General features: G+C 45.9%; 1 protein-coding gene across 6 annotated transcripts in view; it reads left to right on the plus strand.

Annotated features, from left to right (window-relative positions):
* DTNB (dystrobrevin beta) overlaps positions 1-17,732 on the plus strand; it is a 243,928-nt gene that overhangs the window by 221,423 nt on the left and 4,773 nt on the right. For 2 of the 6 annotated variants that reach the window (XM_055540744.1, XM_055540743.1), the window contains 3 exons: positions 12,529-12,688; positions 13,486-13,575; positions 13,867-14,458. In XM_055540744.1, coding sequence (XP_055396719.1) covers positions 12,529-12,688; positions 13,486-13,575; positions 13,867-14,060 — 444 coding nt within the window. In that variant the 3' untranslated portion in view covers positions 14,061-14,458. Of the gene's footprint in view, positions 1-12,528; positions 12,689-13,485; positions 13,576-13,866; positions 14,459-16,753; positions 16,808-17,732 lie in introns of those variants that run through there. The other 4 variants (XM_055540746.1, XM_055540747.1, XM_055540748.1 and 1 more) reach the window with 3 other exon arrangements.

Genomic DNA, 17,732 nt, shown 5'->3' on the forward strand with positions numbered 1-17,732 from the left:
TAAACTTTGTCTTCTATGTAATTTAGTTCGAATTGAATAGGGGCAGAATCATGAAAACCGAGAACCATAACCTTCTCCCTGTTGCCAGCAGCATGATCACAGAACCTACCAATCCTGCCATTGCTGTTTCCCATCCAAAGCAGTTAACCCCACAGGGGGTGACAGGTCGTGGGTAAGCCCCGAGTTTCCTGAGTGAAGTGGGAATAGACCGGTGTCTGCCCTCTGCGGAGGGACCTCAGGACAGGTGTTTTGGTGGCCCCGTCCTTCCAGCAGACACACACCATAAATGTATACTAAGACACATCATCAAACTCTCTGTCCCTTCTCTTGGGAGTTTAGAAGCCAAGTTCATCCTTAAAAGCTGCACTGCCCTTACACTCAGAGGTAGACACTCTGGGGAGGGAGGAAGGTTTCCAGGCATGTTCTTTACCTGTTTCTAATTCACCCCAGAGGGAACTCTGCTTTGTTCACTGCCACGTGACTGTCTTTCTTCTCTCCTCAAACCTGTTCTCCTGTGTGCTCTCCATCGCTGGGCCTGACTCCCCAGAGTCTTAGCTCTTGTCATGTTAGGCAATTATTTTCAAATCTTGCAGCAGGACAGACATTGCAGCATCAGGTAATCCCTCTCCTTTTCCTTCCACATTCGATGAGACAGCTGCATTTTCCCAGCAGAGCCGCCATCAGCACCAGCTCAAAATAGTCCTGGGTTGTTTTTTTGTTTGTTTGTCTTTAACTTTTTGTTAAAGAAAAAAACATACAAAGTCCATTCTCTACACATCCCATCTCTGTATGTTCACGGTTGCCTCATCTAAATTTCAGGCTTGTAGTTCCTTTCTCCCAATGTTGTTTCCTTGGGGTTTTGTTGTTGTTGTTGTTGTTGTTTTTCTGAGTGGGCCTCTGAAAATCGGCAGCAAAGAGGCCAGTTTGTTTATTTTGAATACACTGCAGCAAAATGAAGGTAATTGTCCACACAGGCCATCTGCTACCTGGCAGGTGTCCATGAGTCAGAGAGAAAAATGGAGACTCAAGTGTCTCCTTCTGTTACCATGATAACCGCTTAGCTCAGAGTTGTCACTGGGCGTGTGTGTGGAGGGGATGCTGTTAATAGTTGCTCTGGCGAGGGCATGAACTCTCAAGATCAGGCTTTTTGCCATGAGCCTCCCTGGGTTTGATTACCTGGTGATAACGTGTATCAGGGAGATTAAAAAAAAAAAAAAAAAAAATTCGTACCTATTCCATCAGGAAAAAGAAGGGAAGGAAATAGTATTTATGGAGCCCCTACTGTGTGCCAGGCACCCTGCTGGAGACAGCTGAGCGTGGCCAGGACAACACATACATCGTTTTCCTGCTGCAAAGAGAGCCTCACCCCTGTGCGGCCCCGCTCTCGTGAGTCCCTGTCTCACTGACAGTGTCCTCAAGTCACCTTCTCTGGCATTCTCTGCACCTGTTTTGGCTCCACTATTAGATTTGCACTCAAACAGAAGACTAAGTCAGAATCACCGTATTCTCCTTTCTCACATTTTTCGGTTGTGGCGGAAATTAATTTCTGTTGCATGGCCTCGGCAGTGGGACGTCTCATCTGATGCATGTTCCGTCTGAACTCAGAAACTTGGTGCTGGGATCGCAGCGTGCTTAGGAGTCTCCCTGCAGTGTAGGACAATTAGAACACCCAGGCGGGATTTCCCCGGTGGTCCAGGAGAGACTACCTTCCAGGGCAGGGGGTGCGGGCTCATGGGTTCAATCCCTAGTCAGGGAACTAAGATCCCACATGTCACAGGGTGCAGCCAAAAAATTTTTTTTAATAAATAAAACTTCTTAAAAAAAGATGACAACCCAGGTATTTGTCTTAATCTTGTTACTAATTTATTTGTGACCTTCTGACCTCTCAAGGCATCTCTCTCCTCAGATATAGATAAATGCTGAACTGAAACAGAGCCTATCTTCCTGAGATCATGAACCCTCTGACATGATGTGCATAACTTCCAAGCTCTTTTCTTGGAACACGATATGTAGCTTTCTCAGGGTCTCAGAGTTTTTGCTGATTGAGAAGAAGCAAAGGGCCAGCAGAGGAGAGAGCCTCTCCAATTGTAACGTTTCTCTAGCTCTGTCTTTCCAACAGAATTGTTCTCAACTACAAGGGACCTCTGTACTCAGAGAACCTGAGTTACAGGGCGTTTCTTGTATTTAGTTATTGGTTGGGCACGTGACTGGCCTGTGCTGTGTTCAGGCCTTTGTAATAGGTTGTATTTCAACAAGGTCCCACTGTCCTTGCCTCAGGAAACCTTGAAACCGGGGAGTGTGTCATGAAGCCTCCCCAGGCTGACCTCCGCTCTCCCAGCAACTGAAACCCAGAGGCATGCAGTGGTTTTGGACCTTTGTTGGACAGCTTATCTCCACCCCTTAAGAGACATCTGAGCAGTCCCTCCACCTTCGCTGATTTCTATGAGAGTGTCAGGTTCCATGTAATCTCTAGGTTCCAACAGTGATGCTCCCCGCAACCCCCAATCATGCCGCTGCTTCTAGATCTGTTTATTCTGTGTGGAGGGAGCACTCGGCAGTCTCCATGGGGAGGGCCTGCCTCTTGGGACCCCTCTGGGCCTTTGAGACAGGGCGCTGTCACTCACAGCAGTGCTCCCGTCTGCAGTGACTTCAGTGTGTCTGTCTGGCACAAACCTGTCTCTGCGGAGGGCAGAGAATGAGCTGCCTCTACCCGGGCTGCAGGTGCCTGTCAGCGAGCTGGAGCGCTGCCATGAGCCCTGTGACTCTGCCTCCAGCTGCAAGTGCTCCAGACACTCCACTCTACTTATGGAGTTAGAAGGACCTTGTTTTGAACCGTCTCCTTGAGACAGCCCCTCCTCTGCCCCCAGCAGCCTGCTCCCTGTCCTCCCCACGGGCTTTGCATGCAGGGGGCCTGAGGGCAGCATCTCTGTTGTGGACTCTGCTCATGAGAACGGAAAATTAGAAGCAGAACAGCCTCTGTGACCCTGAGGTGGCTGCCACGCACCCCCAAAGGACGAGCCTTCACTGACAGGGTGGTTGTAGCCAAGGCAAAGCCTTGGTGACTCGGCATTTCTGAGATGAGGTAAACTTGGTGAGGTCATAGCGTCATTGAATTTTACATCTGAAAAATGCTTCACAGGTCACCAGTGAAGCCGCTCAGTTTGCAGATTAGAAGACTGAACCCCAGAAACACTGAAATGCGTATGCTGTACTATCGATAGAAAAGCCCAGGTCTCCGGGCTTCAAAGCCGTTCCCTTCCCACCGCGCCTCCGTGCCTCCTTGGCGTTCACCTGGGGTGAGAGTCAGATTCCATCTCGGTGCCTGTGGCAGCTCCTCCTCTACGAGTTGGTGGATTCGCAGCCGAGAATTGTCTCCAGGTCCTGTCGTCATCGACAAAGTAAAGAGGTCGAAACTTTCAGCCTGAGGACAGGCTCATATGCTGAGGGATTTACACACATTCTCAGATCAGGAAGAATTTTTCTTGAACCCGTATCCTCGCCTCTCTTCTCATCCATGGTCCTTGTTCCAGGGTCTTTGGCATCTCATGAGGGCCTGTGGGCCTGGTCGCATCCCCAGATTTTCCCTCCTATTCCCTCTCTGTCAAATGCTCTTCAGATGTGGCTGATCTAATAATAAATAAAGAAAAAAAATCAGGCTTAGCACCTAAGTTATCTATGGCTGCACATACACTGAAAGTTAATGACTTAGAAGAACAAACTTAACTCACAGCTTCTGTGGGTCCGGGGTCCAGGGTCCAGACGCTGTTTAGCTGGGTTCTCACAAGCTGAGGTTCAGGGTTTCTCACAAGGTTGCAGGCACCTCAGGGCTCAGCAGATCACATCGTTGTTGCCAGGACCCCTTGTGGGCTGTAGGATTGAGGGTCACAGTTCAACGCTGGCCTGATGTCTGGAAGCCGGCCTCAGCTACTTGCCAGGTGAGCCTCTCCACGGGGCAGTTCACAAGATGGCAGCTGGCTTCCTCAGTGTGAGTGGGGTAAGAGGAAGAGAGAGCACATGTGGACAAGACAGAAGTCATGTCTTTCATCAACCAGTCTCAGAAATGATCTTATTGTCTTGCTTCAGTTAGAGGCAGTCACTACAGCCAGCCCGTGTTCAAGAGGAGGGAATTACCTCAGACGGTGACTGCAGGGAGGGAGGGTGTCACTGGAGGCCCCCTCACGGGTCTGCCCACCACAGTCAGTTACCTAGTTAAAGCATTTCACATAAAGCTTTATTGATGGCGATAGATTTAGTCCTCCCTGGAGCTCATTGCCCACTCTGGCTCCGTTCCCGCTTTCCATTACAGAAGGAAAAGGGTCAGAAACTTGATACACCTCCTTGTCGTTTAACAAATATTTATTAAGCCTTTACATGTGGTAAGCACAATGGTAAGGAAGATAAATTTGAGAGGTGAGATTAATGCCGCGCAGGGGTCCGAGGGAGGTGACAGTGAAGCAGTCAGGCGGGAAGCCAGTGGGAGCTGGTCAGACACATGGAGGGGGGCGGTGCTCCTGGCAGAGAGAACAGCAAGTACAGAGGCCTGAAGGCAGGAGAGAGGGCTGTGCTTCCAGTATTTCAATAGATTGTTGTTCTCGAATCCGTGCAGGAGCAGAGTCAGTTGACCTCCCTTGCACCGACATGTACCTCATCCCAAATCAACCCTATTCCTGATCTCCCGCCTCGGGCCTGGCGGAAGTCCATGCATATTGGCTGCCTGTGACTTGTGCCTCTGCTGGGGCCTTGGGGACGTACTGGCCCACAAGGATGCCAAACCAGCATTGTTCTGCTGGACCCAGAATCCACAGAGGGTTCCTGACAGCTCTATCCTAGCTGTGTTTTAATCCAGCATGATCCTAAAGCCAGGGACTGAAGCTTGAGATCCATGGAGAAAATTGTGCCTTCCCAAGGGTCTGAGAAGAACTTTTCTCTTTCCACTGCTCTGAGCAAAGACAACATCAGGAGTCTGGTTTCTATCTTCCTCAGAAGGCATGTCCTGGGCAGTGATCCCAGGAAGGGGGACTGATTATTTTCAAGCTGATGGTGGGCAGTAGGATTCATTTCCTGATCCTAGAGTTTTAGCCGCATGTGGCTGTCTGCTCCGTCCATTCCTCTTACCTCATTCCCCATCATCATTTTCCTATTAAACTGTTTGCAGAGGTTCCGTTTCATGTTCTTAAAAAGCAACCTATTTGTTCATCTCCGATCTTAGGGCTCTGACATTCAGTCCTCAGGCAGCGATGCTGGCTCCAGTCTCCCCGAGTGAGGTTTATTGAGTCCTTGCCACATGGTTAATGCTGGATTGGCCCTTCATACGGTGAAGTTAATTTGAATTTCACAGGCCACATACTTAGGGGGAAAAATTATTTGAGTGGCTTTAGTTTCCCTCTTGAGTTCTCACTTTCTGAGCTGAGCACTTAGTCTGGGCATTTCAGGCAAACTCTGAAGTCAGTCACTTCAGAGTTTTTTTAATTTTTTTTTTTCTGGCTGAGCTGGGTTATGATGCCCAGGTTTTTCTCTAGTTGTGGTGTGCAGGCATCTCTTATTGCGGAGCACAGACTCTAGAGCTTGGGCTTAGTATTTGTAGCATGCAGGTTTAGTTGCCCTGTGGCATGTGGAATCTTAGTTCCTCAACCAGGGAACCCATGTTCCCTGCATTGGAAGGTAAAGTCCTAACCACTGGACCACCAAGGAAGTCCCAACTTCAGAGATTCTTAACCCTCTTCCTGCACCCAAATGAGTGCTGCATCCTGGAGACTTATACAGGGTGCTGTAGCATCGGTGGAGGAGTATCCACAGCTCCGAGGCGATATGTTGCTGGGGCCATCATGTCCTTTGCTTGTGTCTGGGCCAGGTTCTCTCAGGCAGCAGCCCCCATTCTGTGGCTAAGGCATCTGAGTTCAGAGACTCCCCCAGCATTCAGGCTCCACACCTGACCTCACTGATGCTCTGACTCCTCTGTGACTGAGGAGCAGCTTTGGGGTCATTGCTTCTTACAGTATCAGCCTACTGAGTGCATGGGATCCTTCCTTGAGGCTGCTCAGGCAACCCAGGAAACAACTTTTATTCTGTTTCCTTCCACCCTGGGAAGGCCCAGGAAAGGCCCAGGCGTTGCCAGGATCCACCACTTCTGTGATCTCCTGCATCCTCCACTGTGCCGGCTTAGGACTTTCCTATAAAGCCAGGCCTCTGCATCAGACTTTCCTGCCTTCTCTGCAGATTCTCGCATCTTTTCCCCAGTTTCCTTATCTTGTTTGGATTGAGACTAAAACTGTTAGGTCTGGTATTCATAAGTACCTTCAAACTAGGTTGAATCTTATGCTCTATTATTTGCCCCCTGGCTTCCCTGGTGGTTCAGTGGTAAAGAACCCACCTACCAGTGCAGGAGATGCAGGTTTGATCCCTGGGTTGGGAATATCCCCTGGAAGAGGGCATGCAACCCACACCAGTATTCTTGCCTGGAGAATCCCATGGACAGAGGAAACTGGTGGCTACAGCCCATGGGTTGCAAAGAGTCAGACATGACTTAGTGACTGAGCACACACACATATGCCCCCTCTCCCATAAAAATATCCAAAAAGGCAGAGGCTGATAATAGTTATAGGGTGAAAGGTGATTGTTTCCCAAAATGCAGTGATTAATAAGTGAAAATGTAATCTAGTCAAAATGGGACTCCTATGGTGTTTATAAACTAGTTAGAAAGAAAAGATATATACCCTGAAAGAATAATAATAAATGTTTTATAGCCATGGACAAAAATAGAATATTTCACAAGATAGAACATTTGAAGTATCAATGGAAGATTATTATAAAAGTTAAACGGTGGTAAAGACATCAAAAAAAGATTTTTATAGTGTTCCATTATATGAATAAGCCTCATTTTGTTAAGTCACTTGCTAGTCAGTGGACTTTGGAGTTATTTCCACTTTTGGCCTATTAAACTGTTGCTAATGAACATGTGTGGACAAGCTTTAGATGAGGATATGTCTTTATTTCTCTTGGGTACATACTCAGGAGTGAAATTGCTAGGTCTTATGGTAAGTTTGCCTTTAACATTTTAAGAAACTGCCAAACTGTCTTCCTAAGTGGTTGTACCATTTTACGATTCCGTCAGCAATGCCGGAGGGTTTCCATTTCCCCATATCCTTGTTGGTCTTTTTGATTGTAGCTATTTCAGTGGGGTAAGTGGAATCTCTTTGTGATTTCAGTTTTCATTTCCCTAATGAGTACTCATATTGAACATTTCTCATGTAATTTTTAGCTCATTTTATATCTTACTCCATGAAATGTATATTCAAGTCTTTGCCTGTTTTGTAATTGGGTTGTCTGTCTTCTTATTCACTTACAAGTATTCTTTATATGTTCTAGACACAAGTTCTTTCTTATAGTTTATTCTGTATTTATTTCAGCTTTAAGTAAGTAAGTAAGTTCACTCACTCAGTCGTGTCCGACTCTTTGCGACCCCATGAATCACAGCACACCAGGCCTCCCTGTCCATCACCAACTCCAGGAGTTCACTCAGACTCATGTCCATCGAGTCAGTGATGCCATCCAGCCATCTCATCCTCTGTCGTCCCCTTCTCCTCCTGCCCCCTATCCCTCCCAGCATCAGAGTCTTTTCCAATGAGTCAACTCTTCTCATGAGGTGGCCATTGATATATAATTGACATATAAAATTATAAGATATTTAAAATAGATACATTGAAGTGACTTCAGTGTATACAGGGTGGAAGGATTTCTCCATCTAGTTTATTAACACATTCATCACCTCACGTATTTATCTTTTGTGTGTGTTAGAGCCGTCAAGTTGTTCTCACTTAGCAAATTTCAGCTATACGATAGATAGTATATTATCAACTGTAGTCACCATGTGACATTAGATCTTCAGACCTTATATTTCAGCCAAAAGTTTACACCCTTTCACCAGCCTCTCCCTATTCCTCCAGCACTCAGCCCCTGGCAGCTAGTTTGCTACTCTCAGTTTCTGAGTGTGGGGTTTTTTTGGGTGTTTTTTAGGTTCCGCATAGAGAGGGTACCTTGCAGTATTTGTCTTTCTCTGTCTGGTGTTTTTCACTTACCATAAATAACACAGCAGGATTTCCTTCTTTCTCGTGACTAAATAATATTCCATTGAACATGCATAATACATCTTTTTTATCCATTCATCTGCTGATGGATGCTTATTGTCTGCATATCCTAGCTATCATGAATATTGCTGCAGTGAACAAGTGTGCATGGAATTTCAGATATCCCATCAAAATCCTGTTTTCATTTTCTTTGGATATATACCCAGAAGTGGGATTATTGGATCATATGATAGTTCTGTTTTTCATTTTTTTTAATTATGGATATTTTATGTGTTTGTTGTTGCTGTTCTTGGGCTTTCCTTCTAGTTGCTGCTGGTGGGGCCTACTCTTCTTTGCAGTGTATGGACTTCTCACTCTGTTGGCGTCTTATTCCAGGGGCTTCTCCTGTTAGGAAGCACAGGCTGTACAGCACACGGGCTTCCATAATTATGATGCATGGGCTTAGTTGCTTTGCAGCATGTGAGATCTTCCTGTCCCCTGCATTGGCAGATGGATTCTTAACTACTAGACCACCAGGAACGTCCCCTGTTTTCATCTTTTGAGGAACCTCAATACTATGACTGCACCAGTTTACATTCTCACCACTAGTGCACAAGTGTTCCCTTCTCTGCACACCCTCACCAACACTTGTTATCTCTTGTCTTTTTGATGATGACCATCCTAACAGATATGAGGTAATATCTCATTATAGTTCTGTTTTGTGTTTCCCTGATGATTCATGATGTTGCATACCCTTTCATACATACCTGTTGGCCATTTCTGTGTCTCCTTTGGGAAAATGACTGTTCGGTTTCTGTGCACATTTTTAAATCAGATTGTTTTTTCAGGATTGTATGAGTTCTTCCTATATTTCAGATATTTACTCCTTATCACACATAGGACTTGCACATATTTTCTCCCGTTCAGTAGACTGCCTTTTCATTTTGTTGATGGTTCCCATTGCTTTGTGGAAGCTTTTTAGTTTGATGTAGTTTCGCTTGTTATTTTGCTTTTGTTTTTGGTATCAAATCCAAAAAATCATTGTGAATATCCACAATTCCTTTATCAGAAATAATTTACAAATATTTTCCCAGTCTGTGGCTTAGCTTTTTTATTTTTGTTAGTGTGTCTTTTTTATAGTTTTATTGAGTTATTGTACACTTCATCCTTTTAAATGGTTTTTAATATAGTCACAGAATTGTGCAACCATGATCCATTTTAGAACATTTCCCCTCCTCCAAAAAGAACCCCAAACCCAGTAGCATTCACTCCTCATTCCTCCCAGGCACCCAGTCCCAGACAACCACTAATCTACTTTCCATCTCTATGGATTTGCTTATGCTAGACACTTCATATAAATGGAATCAAACAATATGTAGTCTTTTATAACTGGGTTCTTTCACTTAGCATATTTTCAAGGTTCATGCATGTTGTAGCATGTATCAGTACTTCATTCCTTTTTATTGCATAATCATATTCCATAGAAAGAATGTATTACATTTTATTTAAATCATTCATCAGTTGATGGACATTTGGATTTGTTTTCACTTTTTGGCTATTATGTGTAATACTGTTATGAATGCTTGTGTACAAATTTTTGTGTATACATAGATTTTCATTTATGGTCAGTATATACATGTAAGAGTGGACTTGTCACAATTTTTAAACTTTTGAGGAACTGCCAGACCATTTTCTAAAGCAGCTGCACCAGTTTTACATTCCTTCCAGCAGCTTATGAGAGTTCTGAGTTTGCCACATCCTAGCCAACACTTGTTATTATCTGTCCTTTTGTTATAGCCTTATTAAGAGTAGGGTTGTGAAGTTGTGTCTCATTGTGGTTTTGATTTGCATTTCCCTAATGGCTAATAATATTGAACATATTTTCATATGCTTATTCTGTATTGGTGTATTTTCTTTAGAGAATTGTCTGTTCAGATCCTTTTCATATTTCTAAATTACCTGTCCTTTTTTTTGTTTGTTTTAATTTTTTAAGTTACTTGTCCTTTTATTATTGAGTGTAGGAGTTCTTTACATATCTTTTTAAAAAATTAGTTGTGTTATTGAAATATAGTTGGTTTACAGTGTTGTGTATGTATTCTTAATATAAATCCTTTATGGGATATGATTTGAAAAAATTTTTCCCCATCCTATGAATTCTTTTTTCACTTTCATAAAGGTGTCCTTTGAAAATAGTTTTTAATTTTAATGAAGTCCAGTTTATCTCTTTTCTTTTGTAATGTATACTTTTGGTGTGAAATCTGAAAAGTCATTGTCTATTCTTTTCTTCTAAGAGTTTTACAGTTTTAGTTCTTATATTTGGTATGGTGCATTTTGAGTTAGTTTTTGTATATAATGTGAAGTAAGGGCCTAATAAGTTCATATTTATGTGTATCATGGAAAGATCTCAAAAGTATGCTAAATTTTCTGTATCAGTTCAATTCAGTCACTCAGTCATGTCCAACTCTTTGCGACCCCATGAACCGCAGCACGCCAGGTTTCCCTGTCCATCACCAACTGCCGGAGTCTACCCAGATCCATGTCCATTGAGTCGGTGATGCCATCCAACCATCTCATCCTCCGTCGTTCCCTTCTCCTCCTGCCCTCAATCTTTCCCAGCATCAGGGTCTTGTCCAGTGAGTCAGCTCTTTGCATCAGGTGGCCAAAGCGTTGGAGTTTCAACTTTAGCATCAGTCTTTCCAGTGAACACCCAGGACTGATCTCCTTTAGGATGGACTGGTTGGATCTCCTTGCAGTCCAAGGGACTCTCAAGAGTCTTCTCCCACACCACAGTTCAAAAGCATCAATTCTTTGGCACTCAGCTTTCTTTATAGTCCAACTCTCACATCCATACATGACTCCTGGAAAAACCATAGCCTTGACTAGACGGCTTTGTTGACATTACTTTGTTGACAAAGTAATGTCTCTGCTTTTTAGCAGAAGTTAAACACAACATTGTAAATCAACTATGCTTCAATAAAAAATTTTTTAAAGCATACTATATGTTTAGCAGATTGCCAAATGATATGTGCAGTATGATACCCCTTCATGCAAAATTTAAAGGCATGAAACATCATACATTATTCACAACAACATATGTACACATAGGTAAAAAGTTTCACACAAAATCTATGATAATGGCCGCCTCTGAAGGGAAGAAAAAAAGGGACTGAAAAGAATTAGTAGTCAAGGGGTCTTCAGATTTATCTGCAGTGTTAGAATAAATTTCACACAATATTAAATATCAATTTGAATGGTCCGTTACGTTGTACTTTTAAGCTTGCCTTGTATTTTTCAAGTTTCTCAGATTAAAATACACAGGCATGAATCAGAGCAAGAATGATGGAAAACAGACCGCTTCCGCTCGGTCCAGCACTCACATTGGGTGAAGCTGAGCTGAGGCCCCCTGTCAGCCTGTTCGGGGCGGCCGATTCTATCTGTATGTGGGGTTTCTGAGCCAGCTCCCCAAAGATAATTATCTTCCTTTGAACTTATTTGCACACTTTGGCTTATATTTTCCCAGTCTTGCTTCCAAAGAGAACCCTAGTCTTTATGCCACTGTCAGTTGCCCTTCCTCTAAAGAGCCGCAGAGCCCAAATCTCAGCGGACTCCCTTTAACTGGAGTTTTTAAGTTTTTATCCCATGGCTCCAAGCTTTCTCCAAAACTGCACCAGAGCCTTCCCACAGAAGGCTCGGTTTCCCAGTAAACATGTGTCCCCACGGAATGGTTCACAGAAGACCACACTGTGTGCTTGACGAGGGCAGCATGACAGGCCAGATGACTCGGCTCCTGAGAACTGCCTGCGGCTGGGCTCCTGACCCATGAACTCATCAGGCACATTCCCCGCAGCCCAGCAGCTGCAGAGGTGCAAAGCGCATGTCATTGCCCTGGGAGTAGAAGGGCTTGTTCCAGTATCTCCCGCTGACAAGCTAGCTGTGCAGCCCTGACACAGAGCTCTTACTCTCTTCATCCTTGTCTTTCTTCTCTAAAATGGATACTGCTCGAGTCATTATGAGGCTCAAATGAGATGATGCACATGAATGTGTTTGCAAACAGAAATGAAAGATGTTTGCATATTATTTCCCAGCTGTGACCCCAGCCCCTCCCAAATCCTCCACCAGCTACCCCGCTCCATCTGTCCACCTGGAAGGCCCTTCTACCCTCCCTCCCTGAGCACGCCTCCACTTTCCCTCCGCTTTTAGTTTATTCTTCAGTGTTCTCGCTGCCTCTTCTCCTCCTCCCCCTTGTTCTCGCCCCTTCTCCCTTTTTGTTTCCCCGCTCCTTTTCTTCCTCTCTCCAGTCCTGGAGGCAGCCTGACTCTTTTCTTTCAAATCTGATCATGCAGTGCATTGCACCACTGAACTGAAGCCCTAGGTTGGCTCAGGTTGACTGAGAAAAAGCACTTACCCCTTCCTCAAAGAGGTAAGGTGCAGGAGATGACAGGCTTTATCTCTTTGATTCTCCCAGGCTCAGGCCACAGGATCACCGCATACGTCGCCCACTCACGGAGGCGGACGCCCCATACCCATGCCCGTGCGCTCCACCTCCGCTGGCTCCACCCCCACCCACTGCCCGCAGGACCCGCTGAGTGGAGTCGGCGGGGACATGCAGGAGGCCTTCGCCCAAGGTGAGTTCGGGAGCAGAGGAAAATGAAGCGTTAAAGGGGTTTCAAAAAGTGGACAAGACTCCTGCTGTGGTTCTCCCTGTTTTCTTTTGTCCGCTTAGCTTTCAATGATCAGATTTTCATGTACAGTAAAAACAAGTCTCGTGCTGGCCTCTTCTTATTCGATGGGCTGGTCTGCAGCGGGAGGTCTGCAGGCTTATATGTGTGCGAGGGCCAGGCCTTCTGGGTTTCTGTGCTCTTTTTGAGGAGGGTTGTGGGAAGTGCCTTGTCCTTTGGGCTTTGCCTCCTCCAGAGGAGTTGGATGGAATCATTCCCAAAGTCAAGTGCTTGGCCTGCAAAGTGTTTAGAGCAAGCAGGAGAAGGAGGCTAGAACTCTGAATCCGACCTTGCTGAAGGCACCTTGTCCGTGGAGTTAATGGCCTGCCGTGTTCTGTAGTGGGTGGAAGACGAGGCTGCTCAGGAAGTCTTGTCTTGTCTCGGGGCAGAGACGAGAGCAGGGAGGTGGAGCTGAGAGTAAGTCCTGCCCAAGGGTTTGTTCTACAGTCCACCTCTTTGAATATGGCTGAGAAGCATGGAGGTTACAGGGTCCTGCCTTCGCAAAGAGAAGAGGGAGGAGAACCACGGCCTTGGGCACCAGTGCCTGGGAGCAGGCGGAGCTGCTCGGCCCATCTTCCCTTAGGAGTCCAAACTAAGTCCCGGGGCCGGCCGACTGAGGCATCTGCTCAGCTCTGTCTCCCCAACCCCCATCACCACCACCCACCTACCCACCAGGCATCGCCATCTGCTCTGCCTCTCCTCAGGTACGAGGAGAAACCTCCGCAATGACCTGCTGGTGGCTGCCGACTCAATCACCAACACCATGTCGTCCCTGGTGAAGGAGCTCCACTCAGGTGACGCCCAGAGCTCCCACCCAGCCTCCCGCCTCCCCTCCTTGCCCCTGCCTTCCTTGCCACCCACCCCCCGCGTGGTAAAGCGCCTCCCTCATTTCACCACGTGGCCTCCTTGCTTTCCAGGAACTCTCTGGATGCCTTGCCCTGTGAGCCTGTCTCCCACACGTGGTCACACACTTAAAGTTTCTCTTAAGAGCACGCCTTGTGGACCAGACACAGTTCTGACTTTAAAGGAATTTGGCTCCGAGGGCCCCTTCCTCACTGTGTCTTCCACCTGTACTTCCTCCACAGCTGCTCTCTCCCTAGGCCTGCTCGGCTGTCTCGCTTGGAGCTTTCCTGGACGACGGGGAACCGAATCAGCCACAAAAGCTTCTGGACTTCCTCCCGCTGCCTTTCTGCTTCTCCTGTTTGATTTGGTTTTGAAACCCTATTCTCTCCTTTTGTCCGTGACGAGGCTCTGGTTTCCCTGGAAGTTCATGACCTGAGTCTGGTGCTTCCTTCACTCCACATGTTCAGTCTTATCTCTGACTTCTTTCTCAGTCTGTCTCGCAGCTATTTCCCATGATTTTCCCGAGACCCTTACCTCATGGCATATTTCCCCCTACATGAAACCCAGGAAGGGGAGAAAAAAAAATAGGCCATTCCCATATCATCATATCTACAAGAATCCCCATGATTGAATCAGTTTTGAAACCGCCAGATATTTTACTAATTTTTTTAATGGTGGTCAGATTCCCATATTTTATATTAAACAAACTTCCTTCCTAAGTGCTGTGGGTCACTCATACAGGTGGCCCTCTTTTGTTTCCTTTCACCTAATATCGTGCTTTTGGATACCTTGAAATAGCTTAACAAGGTTGTTCAATAAAGATATAAAGCAGTTTTTCCGTGGGCTATTCAGACACACGTACTTACTCAAACATAATACATTGAAATTATCCATCCATGCACTTAAGGAATGCAAGCCTTGAGTAGTCCTTCAGACCTTTGTAGGCGAAACCATACACTTTTAGAGTTGTCATGAGACAGGCTGAGGTCTGGCCAATGGCTTCGCTCTCAGATCTGCTGTTTTTGTTTAGAAGAGAGTAAGGTTGGTATGTCCAGTACAGTTGATAATATGTCAGTTCTCCTTTTGAGGGAGCATGATGGTAACACTGTCTGCATTCTGGTACCATTTCTCAATCCCTTTTAGAAGCACTTTCCCCCTCCACACACACACATAAACAGAAGAGGAGACTGCCTTTGAGATGACCTCATGGGTGATCAGAAAGTCCCTTCCCTTATATAGCTCCCTACCAATGCCAGAAATCCCACTTTTGGAGGGAATTTCTTAGGGGATTTCAGGCCATGGAAATTAACCACAGTTGTGCCTCATGGCTGCTTGTTAGGGTTTGTGCAAAATACGTGGTTCATGAGCTCATCTCATGAGTTTGAGGGGTAACTGGACATCATTAAACACAAAGCACATAGAGACCACACAGCTTCATGAAAAAGTAAGTGTATGGGAATACCCAGCCATCTCTCCTGGTAGGAAAGAATGGTTTTAATAAAGCTATGTAACGTATTTGGAAGGTACCTCAGAGATCACATTGTCCCCTCCCCTTACTTTAATTTTTTAATGTGGAATCTTAGTTCCCTGAGCAGGGATCAAACCCACACCCCCTGCATCTGAAGCATGGAGTCTTAACCACTGGACTCCAGGGAGGTCCCCCACTCCCCTTACTTTAGAAGTGCAATGAATGATTATCAATAAAGAGATTTGCCTAAAGTTATTCAGCTGGAAGGGGCCCAGCTGGTCCTAGAGCTTAGGTGTGAATGTTAAGCTGATGGTCTTACACTGCACTGCCCTCATCCCCATGCAGGACAAGGGGTCAAATCTGCAATCCCACCAAGACCTCTTTCATGGATGCTTCATTCTCCAACGCCCTGAAGTCCATGGTAGACGTGGACTGGGTCCACATCTGGCACAGTATCTCTATCGGACACAGAAGCAAACTCCTTTATGTGCAAGGCTGCCAACTTCTCAATGAGTGCAGGAGCCTTGCCCAACACCAGCACGTTTTTACTGTCACTGTCGAGGTTCTCATGAGGACAAGACTAGTTGCTCAGATTATCTTTATGTGTATCATGGACATACTGTTTATATCCATAGCTTACGCTCCTCATCTTTTTTGAAATTTTTGCACGAGTAATGAACTCTTAGAGTTGAAAGGATCTCAGAAGCTGCTTAATCCAGCTTGCTGCCTGGTGTAAAAGTCCTCTGTTTGAATATTTCCAGTGAGCTCATTCATGACCAGTTCTCCTCCTTGAAGTGTTCTTGCTTATCAGAGAGCCAGAATCTGCCTTTCTATAACGAATTTATTCTCATTCCACAACCCCCGCAGAAGCTGCCAGAGGGAGCTCAGTCCTTCCCTCACATTAGCCTTTCCAGTATTTGAAGGCAGACAGCGGGGCTCTCCCACAGCCTCTCCTCTTTAGGCAGCTGTTCATCGTTCCCTCAGCCATTCCTCACGTGACACAGGTTTCCCTTGACCATCCTGCATGTCCACACCAGGGTGTGGCCAAGTGTTTTAAGGCCCCACTTCAAAGTGAGTTCCTGGGACTGAGCACATCTCCAGATCACAAGGGGTCTTCCACCAGTGACCCCCTCCCCCTCCCCAGAACAGTGAGCCGCCGCCTCCCCCGTCAGGCCTCTTGGGAAAGCAGCCTCAGATGGCATTAGCTTTTTGTCCACATTGCCACTTGGCACTGTTCAGTCATTTTAAGTTTGTTGTCTGCTAAAACCTTTAGTTTCTTTTTTTGTTTAAACAGAAGCCAGTGTTCATCTAGTTATTCCCTGCTGTGCATTTTTATGGTGCTTTTCTTGAACCTGAGTGCAAGGTATTCACCATATTCCTAGTAGGTGTGATCCCTTAGAGAAACGAGCAACAGAGCCAGAAGCTGGGTGGGGGTGACGTCAGACTGTACTACTCCTCTGAGCCCAGGGCTTATGGGGACCTGATGCTGCAGCATGTGCCACGCGGGACACAGACCAGGTGACCGCAGCACCCTTGGAGGCCCGCAGCCATGACCCTTTAGCTAGGGTTTCATCCCTAGCCTGCTAAGCGCCTTCCTTCTCCCTCTGCCTATGCTTCTACTGGCTGAAGGGTCACTGGCCTCCTTGGACTTGTTTTCACAGCAGGGGAAGGTGCAGAGGAAGAAGAAGAGAAGATGCAGAATGGGAAGGACAGAGGTAAAGGCAGCTCCACAGGACCCCTAGTCTGATGGGGGCCAGAGCCCTAGCCTCCTCTCCCTTTTGTTCCTGCGTGCCTGCCACCACCTTTCCCCAAAGCTTTCAGACCCCTGTGGATCCTTCTCCCAACCTTTCCCAACTGGCCACCAGGTTTTTCCCTAGAGGTGTTCTTGTCAGTGGATCAACAAAAAAAGCTTCCTGGTTTCCTGACACTATGAAAGATGGATGGGATGCAGGAAGTGGATACGAGTAAAATGCCAAACATGACCCCTTGCCTCAATTTAGGATAGAGTTAGTAGAGCAAAATTAAGATATGCAAAATAGGAGGTAAAAGGAAGTGGCAGGGAAAGTTAGTCATCAAACTTTAAGTGTAGGATTATTAGTACAGGAAGGTTTCTTAAAAGGCAGAGATTATTGTGGACAGAATAGCCAAATGGTTTTGTGGCTTCTCAGAGTAATTAAAAGCAATAGAGAAAAGGTATCAACCCAGGACAGTAAGGCTTCCTCATTTTATTGTATATAAAACCTTCTTAATAACTTGTTATGTTCAGAGAGCTGTGCTAAATGATTTCCATGTATAATCTCATTCATCCCTCAACAACTCTTTGAGATCTGTAATATAATGATATCTCCCATTTTACCAGTGAGTAAATAGGCTCAGAGAAATTTAGATCAAACAGCTTGCATGCGTGCCAAGTCGCTTCAGTCGTGTCCAACTCTTTGTGACCCTATGGACTATAACCCGCCAGGCTCCTCTGTCCATAGGACTCTCCAGGCAAGAATACTGGAGTGGGTTGCCATGTCCTCCTCCAGGGGATCTTCCTGACCCAGGGATTGAACCCACATCTCTTACATCTCCTGCCATCAGCAGGCAGGTTCTTTAAAACTGGCACCCCATGTGGGAAGGGTTGGATTTGAACTGAGT

Source organism: Bubalus kerabau, chromosome 11 (assembly GCF_029407905.1).
Source record: "Bubalus kerabau isolate K-KA32 ecotype Philippines breed swamp buffalo chromosome 11, PCC_UOA_SB_1v2, whole genome shotgun sequence".
Taxonomy (NCBI): Eukaryota; Metazoa; Chordata; class Mammalia; order Artiodactyla; family Bovidae; genus Bubalus; species Bubalus kerabau.